The sequence below is a fragment of the Myotis myotis genome, unplaced genomic scaffold, assembly GCF_014108235.1.
Source record: "Myotis myotis isolate mMyoMyo1 unplaced genomic scaffold, mMyoMyo1.p scaffold_m19_p_8, whole genome shotgun sequence".
NCBI classification, from domain to species: domain Eukaryota; kingdom Metazoa; phylum Chordata; class Mammalia; order Chiroptera; family Vespertilionidae; genus Myotis; species Myotis myotis.
Genome location: NW_023416390.1, coordinates 38,021,267 through 38,038,733, shown reverse-complemented (window position 1 = coordinate 38,038,733; position 17,467 = coordinate 38,021,267). Strand labels below are relative to the sequence as shown.

The 17,467-nt window shown below is 39.0% G+C and overlaps 1 protein-coding gene across 1 annotated transcript in view; it reads left to right on the top strand.

Moving 5' to 3' along the window:
• Window positions 1-17,467, top strand: part of PPP1R1C (protein phosphatase 1 regulatory inhibitor subunit 1C) — a 105,737-nt gene that overhangs the window by 51,980 nt on the left and 36,290 nt on the right. The window contains exons 3-4 of the mRNA XM_036320854.1: window positions 2,710-2,747; window positions 5,290-5,350. Coding sequence (XP_036176747.1) covers window positions 2,710-2,747; window positions 5,290-5,350 — 99 coding nt within the window. The remainder of the gene's footprint in view (window positions 1-2,709; window positions 2,748-5,289; window positions 5,351-17,467) is intronic.

The following is a 17,467-nucleotide window of genomic DNA, read 5'->3' as shown; positions in this document are numbered from 1 at the left end:
GGAGAAGTGTGCATATGTATTTTTGGGGGTCTCCTCCTTCAGTTACAACCTCCTTGGTACAAATTAGAGAGAACATTGTGTTTGTGTCTGTATGTTGTGTCTCTATGTTTTCCCAGTGTACCTATGAGCATGCAGTGTGTGTGCGTGTGTGTGTGTATTTATATGAAGTGGCTGGAAGGCAGAAAAGATGAATCTTTCCAATTTAATAACAATCTAATTAAAGAAAATGGAAATTTACTTACATTAGTGGGTCTCAAAAACATCTATGGTCCATTCTTGGCTTGGCTTGTACTTTTGTCTGAGTTGCTTTGACTTAAAAGTCATGTAATTTTTACTCTTTAATTTCAAGAACACAGTTCTGAATTTTCTTGATCTTTGTATTTATGAAAAAATAGCCAACTTATGTCAATAAAATCACAAAGAATAGAAACCTTTTTCATTGAATTATGCAATGAGTAAAACCCACACACTTGCCTTAGAAAGCCACTGTTTTAGCGTACGTTATGCCTTATAAATAGACAGTAGGAAAGTATAAAGCTGGATGATTGGACTTCCTTTTGTTGCTTAAATAATAGTTTATGAGTCCTGGGTTAGATTTTTAAAATTGCTAAGGCATAAACAAAACATTAAGAAACTCCATTAGCATTTGATAATTCAATGGCTCACCATACATACATTGTTAGGGTAGATCATATTTGATATTTACTTAAAAGGTGTTAGTAAAGATTTCACATTACTAGCTAGAACTGTTCAATTCACAACTGCCTGATTATGAGCCAAATGCTTCTAGGGTTTACATTAAACAATTGTGATTGCTGTCCCCAACTAAGGAGTTCCTGTCTGCCTTCCCCTATACAAGAGATAAAAGTCACAAATTTTTAAAAGCTAGTGACCAAGATAATATTAGAATAAACAATAGTTATATATACTATTCATTCCAGTTGTTTGGCTATTTTGGTCTCTTACTATATAAAATAAAAAACTTTATATATCATGGACTTATATATAATTTTTACTATATATAAAAATTTTACTATATATCCATATACATTCAGATACATACTTACTGTAAAACCAGCAAACAATGCAGATAAAAATAAGACAAAATGTGTTATTCAAATACCCAGAGATAACTACATTTAACATATTGGTATATATCCTTTCTATATCTATGCATTTCTCTGTTATCTCTTTATTGATATTTTCTCTATCATTTATACATTAAAATGCCATAATATAGTTTCCAAATCCTTTTCATTTATATAGCACATGTTTTTATGTCCATAAACACAGATCTATATCATTAAGCAGATATTCTTTGATGAACTCCTCAATCAGTTTTGGATCAGTCTCTCAGCTTCAGGACGAACCTCAGAGGCAGGAAAGGGTAACCAGGTCAAGAGCCTAGAGGTGGAATCCGTGCAAAGTAGGTGAAGAGGCAGGAAAGAAGCTCAGCCTGGACTGCCCTCCCTTGGTGAAAGAGGGCTACGTGAGGACCTCTTTCTCCTCTCTTCCCTCCGAACCACTTGTTCACACAGACTATGTAGAAGTTGCCCTAACACTGTCATAAGAAATATTTCTGACAAAGTAACTGTGGCATATAGAGCCAGAGTAATTGGGCTGAATGAAAAGGGAGGTTTGTTCTGCTTAATGGCAAACTTGAGGACATTTGACAGAGGCAACAGTCCATAGACAGTAGCAACAAAATCCATGAGAAGAGCAGGTTGTTTATGCTTCAGCACTCTGAGGCTGATGACACCAATAGTTGTCTAAGAGTCATTTCCTTGGACACTTTCTGGACTACTGGAAGGTGGGAAATTTGGAATTTCAGGGGGATTTTTTTAATGCCTTTTTAAAAAAAACTTTGGAAAAAGATTATCTTAGAAGGAAACAACTCATTTCTGTTCCCCTTTCCTGTAGACTAAGCCACAAATGTTATATAAGCACCAGGGGCCCAGTGCATGAATTTGTGCACCTTGAAAGGAACTGTGGGCTGCGAGGCTGTGGTGGGCACAGGGGCGGTTCTAGGCCCCTCATCCTGAGATTCCCGGTCTCCTGCCTGCCGGCAGCCCTGCTCCTACCACCACCGCTCCCACATGCTGACGGTGCTGTCCCCGCTTGCACCCACTGATGGTGCTGAGCAATTGAGGCCAGCTCCAGCTGCAGGTAAGAGCAGGGCCAGCACTGTGAGCAGGTGTGAGCGAAGGCTGCTGCACCGATGGCCCCTCAGGAGCAGGGGGAGGTAGAGAAGCCCTCAGGGTAATTGGGGCTGGCAGATGCTGCTTACACCTGCTGACGGCACTGGCAGTGGGTGGGAGCGGCAGCTCTGGTGCCAGCAGCAGGTGCGAGCACCAGGTGAAACCGCAGTAACCACCAGAGGCTCACCCCGAAGACAGCGGCTGGTGCCCCACCTTGGTCTGGTACCATCCAGCCATGGCCGATGCCTGTCATGTTCCACACTCTGCCACCTGCTGCTGACACCTGCCATGTTCGCGCACACCCCCTGGTGGTCAGCGCACATCATAGCGACCTGTTGTTTGGTTGTTTGATTGTTCAGTTATTCCGCTGTTCAGTCTATTTGCATATTAGGGTTTTATATTTATCGATAGGCAATTATTAAATCATTTTGATCTGGGTTACTGAAAATATTAATGACATCCTAAGAAAGAATATCACCTTTCTAATAAATTACACCTGCTTCTCTTGCAGAAATAGATGACAAGAGGGTGACCAACACGCAAGCAGAAGTAAGTTTTCTTATAATTTGATTTTGTGATATAAAATGTGACATCAATATAATTGTGATGAACACATAGTAAAATGTGCCATTAAGTCTCTGCCTATAGGTTACCTTAATTCTCTATCTAGAAATACCCTTGAAAAAAGTTCTCAAATAGACTATTGCTTTTAGTGGCAAGATATGGTATCGATAATTTCAATTTAGTGACTGCTGGCATAGGACCATCACAGGCTGAGGACAGCCAATGTTGGAATTCTGGAGCAAAGAGAAGGGGGACAGGCACCTCTTAAAAGGTTCCAGTATATGAAGGCAAGAGCAGATCATGAGGCCAAAGTCTCCAAACACACATCGAGGAGTTCAAATAGAGAATAGGAGCCAAGAGAGGCTAAGGGAACTGGTGATGTAGAATATGTAGAATGCAAGGAAGTGAGTAAACTTGCACCCAGAAATGAGCCAAATATTTAATAAGCTGCATGCAGATTTAGAAGTCAATTTCCCAAAGGCTGCATAAGTAGGCATATAGTACATAATCAGAAAAATGTAGAAAAAACAAAATATCAAAATACTAAAAATGTAATGAAATTATACATGTGAAAATGTTTTGGAGACTGAACTCTCACATAAATATAGTTTTTATTACTTAAGTTTTACTACTGTTACAAAACAGACTTTTCTAAAGAGTTAATTTTCTACTTGATCTATGAATATGTGTGTGAAAATAAATATATAAGAAATCCTGGAAGAGGATCGAACTGAATACAGTAGAGGTACACCAGAAAAGTCAATCATTCACATGTTTACAATCCATTTTTGCAGAGTCCCCCCTGCCTGCACCTCTGCATAATGAACTGTTACCAAAACATTCCATTCTGGAGAAATTTGGTTATACCATTCCTTTGGTTGATATGGATTTGGCAATTATTTGTTTGAATTTTTTTACTTTTAAAAAATAATACTAGTATTTATTTAATATCCACTTAATTTGCTAATTTTCTAAGTGAGCTATTATGTTAAGACATTTTTCAATCTTTTTTTGTTTATTTTCAGTAGATTTTAGTTGTCAATATAGTTCTGTGTTCTATATTTCTACTCAAATATATCTTACAGTGTCAAAATATAATTTTAAAGTTAAAATATTAAAATGTAATTCATTCAATAAATTAAATTATTTCATTAAATTAAGTTTTGATACCTATATAATTTTGTTAACCAATAATTATTTTTTGCTTTTTAATAGGTTGTTTTTGCATCAGGTAAATACCAACATTGTGATGATACTTTAAGAACAATTAAGCTTTAGTATGTACCAGGAAAGATGCCTCAATTTCTATTTTAAACTTTGTGAAACAGTTTCTAGGTGTGTGTTTTTTTAAGACTGTACATTATGTTCTTTCTAATATACATGACAAGTGTAGAATAATTCCCCAAAAGTATCTTGTAACTATTTATACTTGAGCTTTTCAAAGCAAAAATAATTGCTCCAGACACTAAAAATTCTACATTTTACATATTAAGATACAAATTGACACACTATTAAAAAAGAGTCAGACATAGTCTGATTTGAGTATAGACCACATATATATTATTATAATAAATAATATTATATATATACACATACCCAGCATGGATATGAACTATGCGGGTCCATTTGTATGTGGATTTTCTTCAATGAATACAGATGACACTTCCAACCCACGGGTTTTGCATACACAGATTCAACCAACTGCAGGTTGCAAACAGTATTTTCTCATTCTCAAGCCAGTTTCCCAACTCCAGATTCCCCACCCTGAATCAAAAATATTTTTTTCCTTAAGTGGTTGGTTTAATCTGCTCATCTTAAAGGCTAATTACAGGTAAGTTTGGGGCAGTCAAGTCAACCGGGTAGGGCCTTTGGTGTCCATAACCCCTGCATTGTTCAAGAGTCATCTGAGAGAAAAAAATCCCAACCCAATATGCTTAGGTAAGAGTGTCATATAGCAGTTTTGTTAGAAAAGGATTTATCTTTTGAACATAGAAAAAAAATTATCTTAACATTGTAATACCAAGTAAACGTAGATATTAGATTGAGCTTATGAATCCCAGAGGGTTATAGATTGACTGGTATTACTGACCAATGCCTTATTATTCCACCAGAACCATTTGACAATCCTAGGAACAAGATAATCATCCCATGGACATACCTTTTGGAGTATATTTTGTCCTGGCACTTATGTTTTTCTTTCAAATAGGATTAGTGTCTCTTTTTCTCTTCCTTTTAGAAATAAAATCATGTTACTAGATGAAAAAATAAAAGACAGTTTTAAGACTGCAATGGACGAAGAATTTTATGGTAAAATATACCCCATAGCTTTATATATTTTTTAAGACTGTAATATCATTGAACATGTCTATAATTTCTCACTGATTAGAGTTCTCATTGATTAAATTTCCTGAGGAGGGAAATCAGAAAGCTCTTTGAAATGCAGCACAGTGTTTATTTCCCTCACAGGGCTGATGGCATTGTCTTTTTATCCAAATACAAGACTTTTACTTCTTCTCTTTGTCCACAGTCACAGAATGCATCTCCCAAGCAGAGGAAGCAGAGCGTGTACACAGCACCCACCATGAAAGGTACTGTGCAGGTACTGTTTCGGGTTGTGCGAGTGTTGAGTTCATAGCTCGCAGGCTGTCTGCTCTCAAGGACCATATGCTTGATAGTTACCTAGATTTCGCCTCAGCTCTACAACTCAGTAATGTGAATTTTAATAAGATGCTTTACCTACTGAAAACTTGGTTTCATCAAGATAAAATAGGTGGTTGAAGAGGGGATAACTAGAGATGTCTTAGAATCTGCCTGGAAATTCAGATTTTCCAAAATAATGACAAAGGTCTTTCTTTAACCCTTCCTCACATATTTTTCTGGAAGGTATTTTCCCAGAATCCCTAATTACTCTTGCCAGTATTGGCAGATGAGTGTCATTTTTTTTTCTTGGCTTAAACAAAGTAGAACTTTGGTCAGATTTAATGTAGGGTGCTGCCTCATTGCCTTGTGTCAGGAACAGCGCTAAGAAACCCAACCAGACAGCTATTAGCTGAACATATAACAGCTGTTGGAATAACAACTAAGAATGCTAACTCAGATTCTGGCGTTTCCCCAGAATTTCTCCCTAAAATTGGAACTGCTAAAAGAACAACTAAGTGTATCAGAATTTTGACCAACATCAATTCCAGGAAAGGCTTCTTTTATTTCTCACACCAAAATGTCCCTGACATAAGGCAGAATGTGTCCAGTCCAGTAGCTCATGCTCTAGTCTGGCCTTGAGCCGTTGGCCCAGGGGGTCGTCATGTCATCTCCAGCTCAGTTTCAGCCACAGCAGAAGCCAGCGAGCATCTTCCCCAGGAGCCTGGAGAGACGTCTAAATTGAGAGTGAAATTTTCCACTCTGTATTCTCTCTAGATTTGAGGCCTTTTCAGGGAGGTGGGATATAAATGGACACATTAAGAGCTACTTTTCAGTAAACTTCCTTCCTGTGTTGCTATAAAACACGATGTTTGCTGGTTCGCGAGACTGCAGTAAATAACACAACCATCAGCATTGTAGATTATGCCAGAGTAATTATTGAGGCTATCAGGCATTCTTCTCTGATGATAAATGTATCGTTTTTGAGATATTTTCTCTAACGTAAGACATCTTGTACTTTTAAGACATATCAGTTTTGACAAGAATGGGCCACACTGAAAGATATATGTTCACTCATTTAATGATTTCCTCTGTTCTATTTTTGGTTAGCTTACCCAAATAAAGTAATACTGTTCTCATGTCCTCAGAGAATAATAGCATTATTTTTAAAGAGAAATCTTAAAACCAAGGCCCCAAGGACTAGTGGTTTTCATTATATTTAGTTCTCAAATATCATAAGAATGTGGGATCCAAACATTTAGGAAATTTAGTTATATTGCACATTTTTACTTATAATTTTACTACTATCAAGCACTCCAGGGTGGTCATTCAATATTAGTCATTTTTGGTCATGAGTTAAAGGCTTGAGAAAGCACCGTAATTCTTTTAAGAGATTATGAGGGTGTTATTACAAACCACTTAGCTAGATCCTCATTTATAACTAGTAAATACCTAGGTAAGTTTCCTGCTTCTGATAAAAGAAAAGAGAAAGCTAAATCTACATGTTTTATTCAGCCTACCTGTCCCTAAGAACTAGAAATAAATATTCCAAGATAAAATTAAGCAATAAGAAACTTTAATAATAAGAAAGATGAATTAGCAAAGGAGATGTTATTGAGATGCTAAATACAATAGTACAATTGCCCTGAAGTGTATAATTCTTCAAATTGCATTGGAACATGCAATTATTGAGGGTAAAAGCATTTTCTGGGAGAGCAAAGCAGCAGCAGATATGACGAAGAGTTCTGAAAAAGAATCACCCTGACAAAATGGCCAACTGGGGCTTCATGAAGGACTCAGTGAGTAAGCTGCTTAGTAAAACAAAACAAAGACAAATAGCAAGACTCTTTTATTCTCCTCTCTTATTAGGTTATGAAGAGTTACTGGGGCCCTGGCTAGTTTGGCTCAGTGGATAGAGCATCGACCTGTGGACTGAGGGGTCACGGGTTTGATTCCAGTCAAGGGCACATGCCCGGGTTGCAGGCTCGATCCCCATTTGGGGGCATGCGGGAGGCAGCCGATCAATGATTCTCTCTCATCATTGATGTTCCTATTTCTCTCTTCCTCTCCCTTCCTCTCTGAAATCAATAATAATAAAAAAAGTTACTGGGTACAGAAGCCAAAGTGGAAGGAGGAGAGAGATACTACTAATCCCACCTATGCACAATTTCAAGTAATGCATACACAAGCTAGTATTCTAGCTCTTGCATTCATTTATTTTTATTTTTTTAGTTGCTATGTTACTTATGGCTCCACCAGGTTTCAGGAAACAGACCTGGCCAGGCTACCTCCTATAATTAGAGTTTCATATGAAGGTACAGCAGGGAGGAGGAGGGAAATAGAGCAGAGGAAACCATTTTAACAGGGACACTCTCAGGACTGATATGCTGATGACTCCCAAATTTATATTTGCAATTCTGACATATTTCCTGAACTTCAGACCCCATTTCCAACTAGCTACCAAATTTCTCCATTTGAATGTTATTAAGTTTCTCAAATTTAGTATGTCCAAAACCAAAGTCATTGGCTCTTTTTTTCCCCCCTGCTCAATGAATTGTATTTGGCTGCTGAGAATCAAAACCTTTGTGTAACCCTTGACTCCATTCCTTTATCCAACCCGCTGTCTACACTTGTTAGCTCTAATTTCATAATGCATTCCTTACCTGACTGCTTTCTATATTTTCTAATGCTTCTACTTGGTGCAAGGCACCATTCTTTCTTGCCTGGGCTTCTGGAGTAGCCTTCTTACTGGTCTCCCTGACTTCTCTCTTGCTCCTCTACCACCTCCAAATAGAAGCCGGAGTAATTCCTCTAACTCACAAATGTGATCATGCCATCCCCTTGATCAAAATCCTCAATGGCTTCCTGTTACATTCAGAATAAAGTTAAGGCTTCAACCATGGCTTACAAGTCCCTGAATGAGTTGCAGTAGCCTCGCTCTTTGACCTCATTTTCTTTCCCACTATCCCTTGTTTGTTGGTGCCCAACATTATGGACTATTTTGCTGTGAAACATTTCAACAGACTTGCATTTAAAAGCATTTGTACTTCTCATTTTTTTTGTCCTGAAATGCTCTTTATCTATTGTGGCTCAGCTAATGTTACCTTCTCAGAGAGGCCTTCCTTTCCTGAAAATTGCCCCTTCTACCGTCACTATCTATGTCCTTACATACTGCCTTATTTTTTCCCCATAGCACTCAATTTGATGTACGTAGAATTAGATGTCTATGACAACAGTTTTGTTCATTTAAACATGCCTAGTACCGAGAACAGTGCCAGGCACATAGTAGGTACTCAATAAATAATTGTTGAATAAATAAGCTGCAATGAACCGGGGAATCTAGCCACATTGTCATCTGATCGGAAGCAGGTGTCTCTTGACCTTTGTCCTATTAATTGTCACACCTGTGACTCTGCTTCTGTTTCTCCTTGCTTCTCTCTCTGCTTGATTCTCCCTTAACTTTTGTGTTTCTCCTTAGCCATATGTTTTTGTTTTTCCTGGTATCCTTTTTCCCACTCCCCTTTCCTCGGGTCAGGATAAAATCTGATTTGGTAAATTAGTTACCTTTCAAAATGATGCAACATTGGGCTGGATTCTTAAGAAAGATCATCTTACAGACCACTGGAACAATCATGTGGTTGCCTTTGGTTAGGACCTGGTTCCTGGATCAATTAGTTAATGGCCAAGGTGGCAGCATAATATGATACAAACATGGAAATGTAAATAGAAGGATCTAGATATAGCTTTCCTTTTCCAGGGTGTTTCATGGTTTGTGTAGCACATTCACTCCTAGAAAGTAATAACAGGTTTAATATTCAGTCTGGCCATCTTTCTAATCATAAATTTGTAGGCACTCAAGGTTGTCAGAAAGCTTAAAGCTTAACTAGTGCAACTATTTAGTGATAACTGAATATTTTCACCACATTTAACCTTGGGATATTAAGTTGGCTATCTCTCTTGAAGATTCTAATATATTAGTCCTGGGGTGGAGTCAGATAATCAAATGTTTAAAGTGATACTGTAGCAACAAATCTAAAGATTGATGGAACTCATATATCCAATCACCTACTTAACATGTGTTTCTTGTGTCATACATAGCTATCCCATAGAGATCAAAGAGATCATAAGACCAAAATTAACATGTTCAAAACTGACCTTTTGATCTTCTCCAAGACAAATTCTTTTGTCCTCCACTATTCACCTTCTCAGGAAGTGGAGTTTTCACCTTCCTAGGTATATTCCTGAGTCTGGGGGTTTCCAGTGACTCTCTCCAAGGTCTTGTGGATTGCACCCCATTAGTATCTCTTCATCTTTCCTCTTCTTTTATCCCCAGGGCAACCACCATTTCAAGTCACAATCGTCTCTTTGCCAGGATGTAATTGGTTACTCTCCATCTAGTCTTTTTCTTTTTGCCTCCCATTCATTTTCTACACTGTAGCCAACGTGAACTTTTAAAAAATCCTCACCCAAGGACGTTTTATTTATGAGAGAGAGAGAGAGAGAGAGAGAGAGAGAGAGAGAGAGAGAGAAGATAAATATCACTGGTTACCTGGACATGCCCCAACCAGTGATCAAATCCCCAACCTAGGTATGTACCCTGATCAGAATCAAACACATAACCTTCTGGTGCATGGGATGATGCTCCCACGCACTGAGCCACCAGGCCAGGGCTAAAATGAGCGTTTAACACATAAAAGTGCTTATGCTACTTTCCAGTTAAAACTTTTCAATAGCTCCCCATTAGATAAAATCCCTGTTCCAGAGCAAAGTTTTCAAAGCTTACTGCCCCCACCCCCAAACACACACACACACACACACACACACACACACACACACACACACACACACACGATCACAGCTATATGGGCATTTTCCCAGCTGCTGAATGCACCAAGCTCTTTGCTCATTCAGGAAAGACTTGCACATTTCTCCCTTCACCTAGAATATTCACCCTTGTCTACTCCTTGTCATCATTCCTCAGTTGGCTAACTCCTACTCATTATTCAAGCCCTGTCCTTAAAGGCCAGTTCCCGAAAGGAGCTTTCCTTAACCCTCCGCTCTAAAGTCTATGCTTCTCTATCAGTCGTTACAATTCCCTTGAGTTCTTCCATTGCAAGTAATCACAGTGTGAAATTTTTTATTTAGTGCCTGCCTCCCCAGCTAGACCAGAAGTGACCTCTGTGAGTGATCTATGTGGCAACAGTGGCAGTGTCTATTTTGTCCTCTATCTGCAGAGATTACCTATGCTTGAGACACAGCCATGTTTACAAATAGACTTTTAAATGAGTTTTTAAAAATATACTAACACTACTGTTGGCAAATGAATCATTTCCTTAGGAAAAGCACCTTGTCTCTAATCTGTCAGAAAGATCTTTTCTCTATTAAGTCACCTAGAAATTCTGTCCCTTAAAACCAGAGGATATTGTGACACTCTTAGTAGACACATTGCCATATTTCAGATATCTTGCACTCTCCACATTTTTCATCTATAGGGATGAGTCATAAATGTCTAATGCATGTTACATAAGCAATGACAGAAGTTGAAGTTTACATAGAAAATGACTCACTTCTCCATCACTCACTTTTCCATTAGAGTGCTTTATAATTATATAAGTAGAAAGTTCTGAAGATTATCAGAAAAATGATAGCTGACTACTGACTACCCATGTGCACTTCCCTGGTGTTTATGTGGTGGTCAGCCCTGTAATTTACAGAACAGCCAATTCAATTATTGTTGGATGGCTTGAGCCATGTTTTCAGAAAAGCAAAGTAGGTTTTAATCTTGGGACAGGAAATAACTGACTCATTTCCACCCCCATTCCGTGTTTATGTGTGTCTTACTGGAATGCAATTGCCTTCAAATTGAGGCAAGCAGAGCAAGTGCTATTGATTTAAAAGAAAATCTGAGGATGAACCAAAGCAGCTGACCGAAATGGCTTTGTAGAGCAGGGCCTCTTCATATTACATTACCACTGTTAATGCATAGCAAGTCAGACTTTTTTCCTTGCACTTCTGAAAAATATTTTCCTCCTCTCATTCTTCATAACTTCTCTCATAGAATAATAGTTCAGCTACTTCAGTGTCCAGAGGTTGTTCTTAGAATGCTTGTGGCATTGCAATTTCTACATTTTTTTTCTTCAAGGATGGTTGTGATCTTAATATTTTAAATCTCCATTTAGCATCTTTTCATAATAAAGCAATAAATGGGAAGAAGAAATAATGGCCCAGGCGGGGGTGGAGGGGTGGGGTGGGGGAGTCAAACTGGTCCAATAAGAAGTTGACTGGGGCAAGGATGTGAGCTGTAATGTTAACTGACTGAAGGGTAGTCTTCAAACCAGGAAGGCTGTTGATCATAATAATTTCATGGGACCCGACATAAAAGGACATGGACTTTGGGGGACAAGTGATCAGGGTTCAAACCTCAGCACCACCAACTTATTAACTGTTCTGCTTTACAAGTCAGTGAGTTTAACCTGCCTCTCTTCTCTCATCAGTAAAAAGGAGATGATACCTACCACTGCCGTGGGGACAAAATAAAGCAGGATGTGAGAAGAGAATGCTTAGACCAGGCATGCACTATGTGGGATATAATTTTGGAATGATTGGGTCCGGCACACCCCTCCTCCATTTCCACTGAGCCCAGCAGAATGGAGGGAGGAGCCTGGGGAAGCGATGAAGGAGGGATGAAAGGGCTTGGAGGAGAATGAAATACCTGATGGAGCTTTGCCCTCATCCCAGTGGGAACTGAGAAGTCAGGGTTAGAGCGCCTGCTCCTAAGAAGCACGTGGATTACCAAGCCTGGCCACATGCACTCCACTCTCCTTTGTGTGTCTCAGGTGGATTTGTGGATTTTATCTTTTACCTTTCACTTCCTCTCAGACATGGTGTCCCTTACTTCTCAGTGAACTAATAGCCCACTCAGAGGTGTTGATAGTTAAATAAATAAATCCTGTATTTCAAAAAAAAACTTAAGAACAAACTGATGGTTAATGATGAATTTGGGGGTGCTAAAGAAGATTATACAACAAATACTTCTAGCCAGAGGGGTGAGCAGGAAATCACATCATATAAATTCAGCTTATAATGAAGCAATGTAGGTAGATTAATGATAATGATATCAAGTTGTGACCATTTCACTTTCTGATTTTAAGTTTCTTATAATTGTGACTTAAAAAGTATTCAAAAGGAATAGACCAGCCTGCTCTCATCACTCCCTGCACATTAAACATTGAAGGCAGGGAGAGAAGGCGGCGACATCTTTGAGCTTGTCCGCCCTGCATTTCTTTTTTAAACGCCTCTGTCCCCCTGTGGGTGTTCTCCAGGAATTCATCACAGTTGCCTTTCTGAATCATGCTGTTTTGTTTGTGCTGGCTCTGTCTATTTACTGGGTAGGGTGGGGCTTATTTATGCAACTAGAGACACGTTTTAACAGATTTCTAGATAACAAGGAACATTCTAAATATATACAAGTCTTGTTTATTTTTTTAAAACCAAATATGCTTCTATTTCCAGATCTACTTCTTTCACTTCTGTCCAATTTCTTCCACTGAATTTTATGTTCGTCTTTCCTCCTATTTTTGAATGCAGAGGGCAGGGTCAGTCTGGAGACCTGATCTGCGAATGCACCTTCCTGAAAATCACTAAGATGTCCTTTTATTGGGAGATCCACACTGAGACGAAGCAAGAGGAAAATGCCAAGTCTGAGTGGACACTATATTTTAATATAGTTTTCATAGATTCTTAGGTTGGAAGGTCTAAAGAATCTGAAGATGAATGAAATTGCAAACTTCAAATTTGGGACGAGAAACTTAATTTCCTATAGTGCCATTTACATCTTGACAAGGAGACCACTCTTTGTTAATATAGTTCCATTCCCGTGTCTCTATATATTTACTTATTTCAAAATTAATCTTTTAAATTTTCAGCCCTATGTATAAATAGTACACACCTTTGAAAATTGCTTCCTACCTTAGAAGCAGGGAAAGAGATGAACTTCTGCATTTGGTTTAAACAGCGTCTTTAGGTCTTTCCCAGATATGCACATGGTAAAATCCAGTTGTGTAAGCACGAATAATAATCTGCCACAAATCACATATGAGCCTCCATGGTGGGTCAAGTGCTGCATTGGAGTGGTGTGGCCGCAGAGATGAAGAGTGGAGTCCCTGCCCCCTGGGAGACCCGCCTAGGAGACGCAACACTCAAACAGACAGGGAGAGCTCGCCATGAACCCTCGAATAAGGATTTGGCAGAGTTACCAGGGATGTGAGGAGACACACTAGCCCTTGGGGGATGGGAGGGTGAGGCCACTCTCAGATCACAGAGGGGGCAGTCATGTTTGCACATGTGTCCGAGAGTACAGTAAACCAAGTCGTGGAAAAGGGGGGCACACGGCTCGCCATCTTCCAGCCTCCAGCTCACAGTAACGTGCAAGGCACTTAAGATGACACCGTAATGTAGACAGTCAAGTCCTGCGTGAATCATCACAGAGGCCTCTGCTGCCATGCAAAGTCTAAACAGGCCCCACTAATGGACCAGGTAGACACCACTTTCCGAAGCATTTGCAAGTCCTTGTGCATTTGATGACATTTTAAAAGTTCTGGTTCGCAGCTTTGCCTTTGCTGTTAATCATATTACTTTTAAAACAGCTCACGTTATACTTTTTAAAAAGAAACGTTATACTCTAGAACAGTTTTAGGTTTACAGAAAAATAACGATGATGGTACAGAGAGTTCCCACACACCCTGCAGCCAGCTTCTCCTGTGAGTCTCCTGAGGATGGCACATTTGCCACAATTAAGAAACTGAGATGGATACCTTCTTATTAACTGAAGTCCATAGCTTGGTCCTGTTTGTTTAGCTTTTGCCTTTTTCTGTTTTAAAACCCCATCCGGGACACCACGTTACATTTAGCATCATGTCTCCTCAGGCTCCTCTTGGTTGTGCAGCTTCTCCTCTTTCCTTATTTTTGATGAACTTGACAGTTTTGTGTAGTGCTGGGCAGGTATTTTCTAGAATTTTCCTGTATTTGGGTTTGTCTGATGCTTTTTTCATAATGAGACTGAGGTTATGGGTTTTGGAGAGAAAGACCAGTTATAAAGCGACCTTTCCAGCGCATGATATGAAGGGCACGTACTGTCACATGACTTATTACTACTGATGTTGATCACCTGGCTGAGGTGGTGTCTGCCAAGTTTCTCTGCGATGAAGTTACTCTTTTCTGCCCCCTTCCCATGCTGTGCTCTTAGGAAGGAAGTCACCCTGTGTCACTCTCGCTTAAGGGGGAGGAATTGTGCTCCCCCTCCTCCAAGGATATGTATCTACAAAAATTATTTGGAATTCTGCACATTGATTTATTCAATCATTTACTTTTATTAGTTTAGACTCATGGATGTTTATTTTACACTTCGGGTTTTAACTCAATGCTATTTGTTGCTCAAATAGTTCCAGCTTTGGCCATTGGGAGCTTTTCCTATTGACTCCTATGTCCCTTTGATAAATCCATTATTACAGGTTTATTGTTTATTTGTTTTAGCATATCCCTTATGGCACTAAAGGATACTTAAGGCTCATTTGCATATTTCCTGTCCCAATCTTAGACTCAGCCATTTCTTCAAGGGGCCTTCAAATTACAATTTTAACTTCTCTGTGAGTCAGTTTACTGTAAAATATATGTTTGCATCAGCATATAGTTCCTTAAAATAGAAAAATCTATCTCTTGCTCTGCAGAAATGTAAGTGCATCATATCCATTAGTGCTTAGGAAGGTTAATGCTACACTATTAGCATGCTAAGATGTACACACTCCACTCTCATCAATGCTAATGGAGTTCCAGGAAGAAAAAACAATGGCTAATAGCAGAATAGGCAGATGTTGTCTTTATGGGCTTGCCTTCCTATCTTTAATACCGTGTTCCCTGATGATTTCTGGGATGAGATTTGTTTTGCCTCTTTATAGATGGAGAATTAGCTATAGGTATGCAGCCTTCTTGGAGATTGGTTGTTTGCTTTACTTAAATCAGGGATTAGAAAAAGTAACGTTTATAACACCTTATACTTGTGTAGTGCTTCAACATATGCAGTGTATTTTGTGTACTTTTTTTTTTTTTTTTTACAGAAAACCATTTAAAGTTAAATGGGATATTTTATTTTAGAGGACATTGAGGCTCAAGAAAAGCAGAGTTCCCATGTTAAACATCGCTGTTCTTTACAAGGCTACATTTTCACATGAGCCTTTCTTTGCTTTTCTATTGGAATAGCAATAGGTTTCATTTTTTCCTATTTACCCTCTATGCTGTTTGCCCTTTAAAATCCAGAGATCCTTCAACCTTATAACTTAATGGAAAAGTTTTACAAGATATTTTATACCAAAGGTCCCACAAAATGCTTAGCACCTTTGTTTCTAATCATTTTTGTATATTAAACTGACATTATAGGTCCATATGTAATAACAATTTTGTACTCAATCCAAGCTTGACTTTAATCTTCTCTCTCTCTAACCAGCTTCCCACTACCCTGACAGCTGAGCACACAAATCTGACCCTGTGTCTTTTTGTCTGACAGCACTCTCCACAGGCACCGATTCCTTCAGAATATGGCTCTGGAAACAATGTGCAAGGCTCTTCACAATCAGGCCCCTCAAACCTGTCCTGCCTTACCTCCTGCCACAGCCTTTTTATCTCCTGATGTGGCAATGCCCAACTGTGTTTGGTTGAAAATAACACTTGTGTTCTAGCCTGCACATTTTTGCTATAGCTTTATTCACAGAGAAGTCCTTTCTTTGCCCATTTTAATTCTAAATCCTTTGAGCTGTGCTACTTTGAGATTCAGAATGTATTATACATTCCTATTTGTGTTGTAAGGGAGGTAAGTGATTTTCTTTCTACCCTTCTAAATTTGCCTGGCTGGCCTAACTTAATCAAGTTAACAGGAGACAGGTTAACAGAAGAAAATAACTAAATTTATTATATATGTACATGGGAGCCTAGAACGAGTCTGGCAGTTGGGGCGTATATGCCACCTTGAGCTAAGAAGAAGGGGATGGGTGGGCTGTGGTTTGGAACTTCAAAAAGGAGGAGGGCAGTTTACATGCAGATGTTTCCTGGGCCATCTTAATAATGGGACACAGAGACGACCTTGGTCCAATGGGCCTTGCTAGGTTCCTATTAAACTGTAGTTAACTCTGATGATATCTCCCTTCCTGGAGCAGGTCCTCTATCTAACTTCTCTTAGGCAGTTAGGGGGAAGGTCAAGGGTTTTTCCTGAGTCATTCATGTCTTGAAAATAACTTGCTTAAAATAATCAATATCCCAAAAGTCATATTTTGGGGTGGAAAACTCTGCTTCCCCCACTCCTGAGTGTGTATCTGTAATCCCCACTAGATAGACTGGACTCCTAGAAGACAGGGCCAATGCCTCATTTGTCTTTGAGGTGTTTTCTTGTTTTCCATTTGTGTTGCAGAAGTCTCTTAGTAAAATGCTGAATCAATGAGTGAATAATCTTTCTGATTTAAAAATGTAGATTTAATGGCTTAATTTTAGCCATATTGAAAAAATATATATAATTTCTCACTCAATCAATCACTCACTCACTCACTCACTCATTCTACAAATATTTGTAACATGCTTACTATCTGCCAGGTCATGTATTAGACTCTTTTAGTTTAAGATGAGATAAAATGCAGTCTTTGTCCATAGGAAAATTGTAGTCAAATGAAAAAGAAAGTTGTGTAAAAAAGTATACGATTAACATAGACAAGGATATTTGAATGCCGAGATGGAAATCACTAGCGCTCCTTGTCACAGATAGTGAAGACATTACAGAAGAAATAAGCACCTGTCAGTAAGATTTTCAGAGAAGGCTGAAGGGTGAATTGCAAGTGAAGAGCTGAGCAGATGCAGAGGTGCCGACTGTGAAAGGGCACGTGAATCCGGAACATGGCGAGGCTGGTGGGAGAGCCTGTAGGGAGAGAACACTGAACAGGTGCTGGGGACTTGTCAGCCGTCCTGTGTGTTGTGTGCTTAGTATTCAGGATTTTATCCAGAGCATTTTTGGGCAATTTTTAAGATGACTT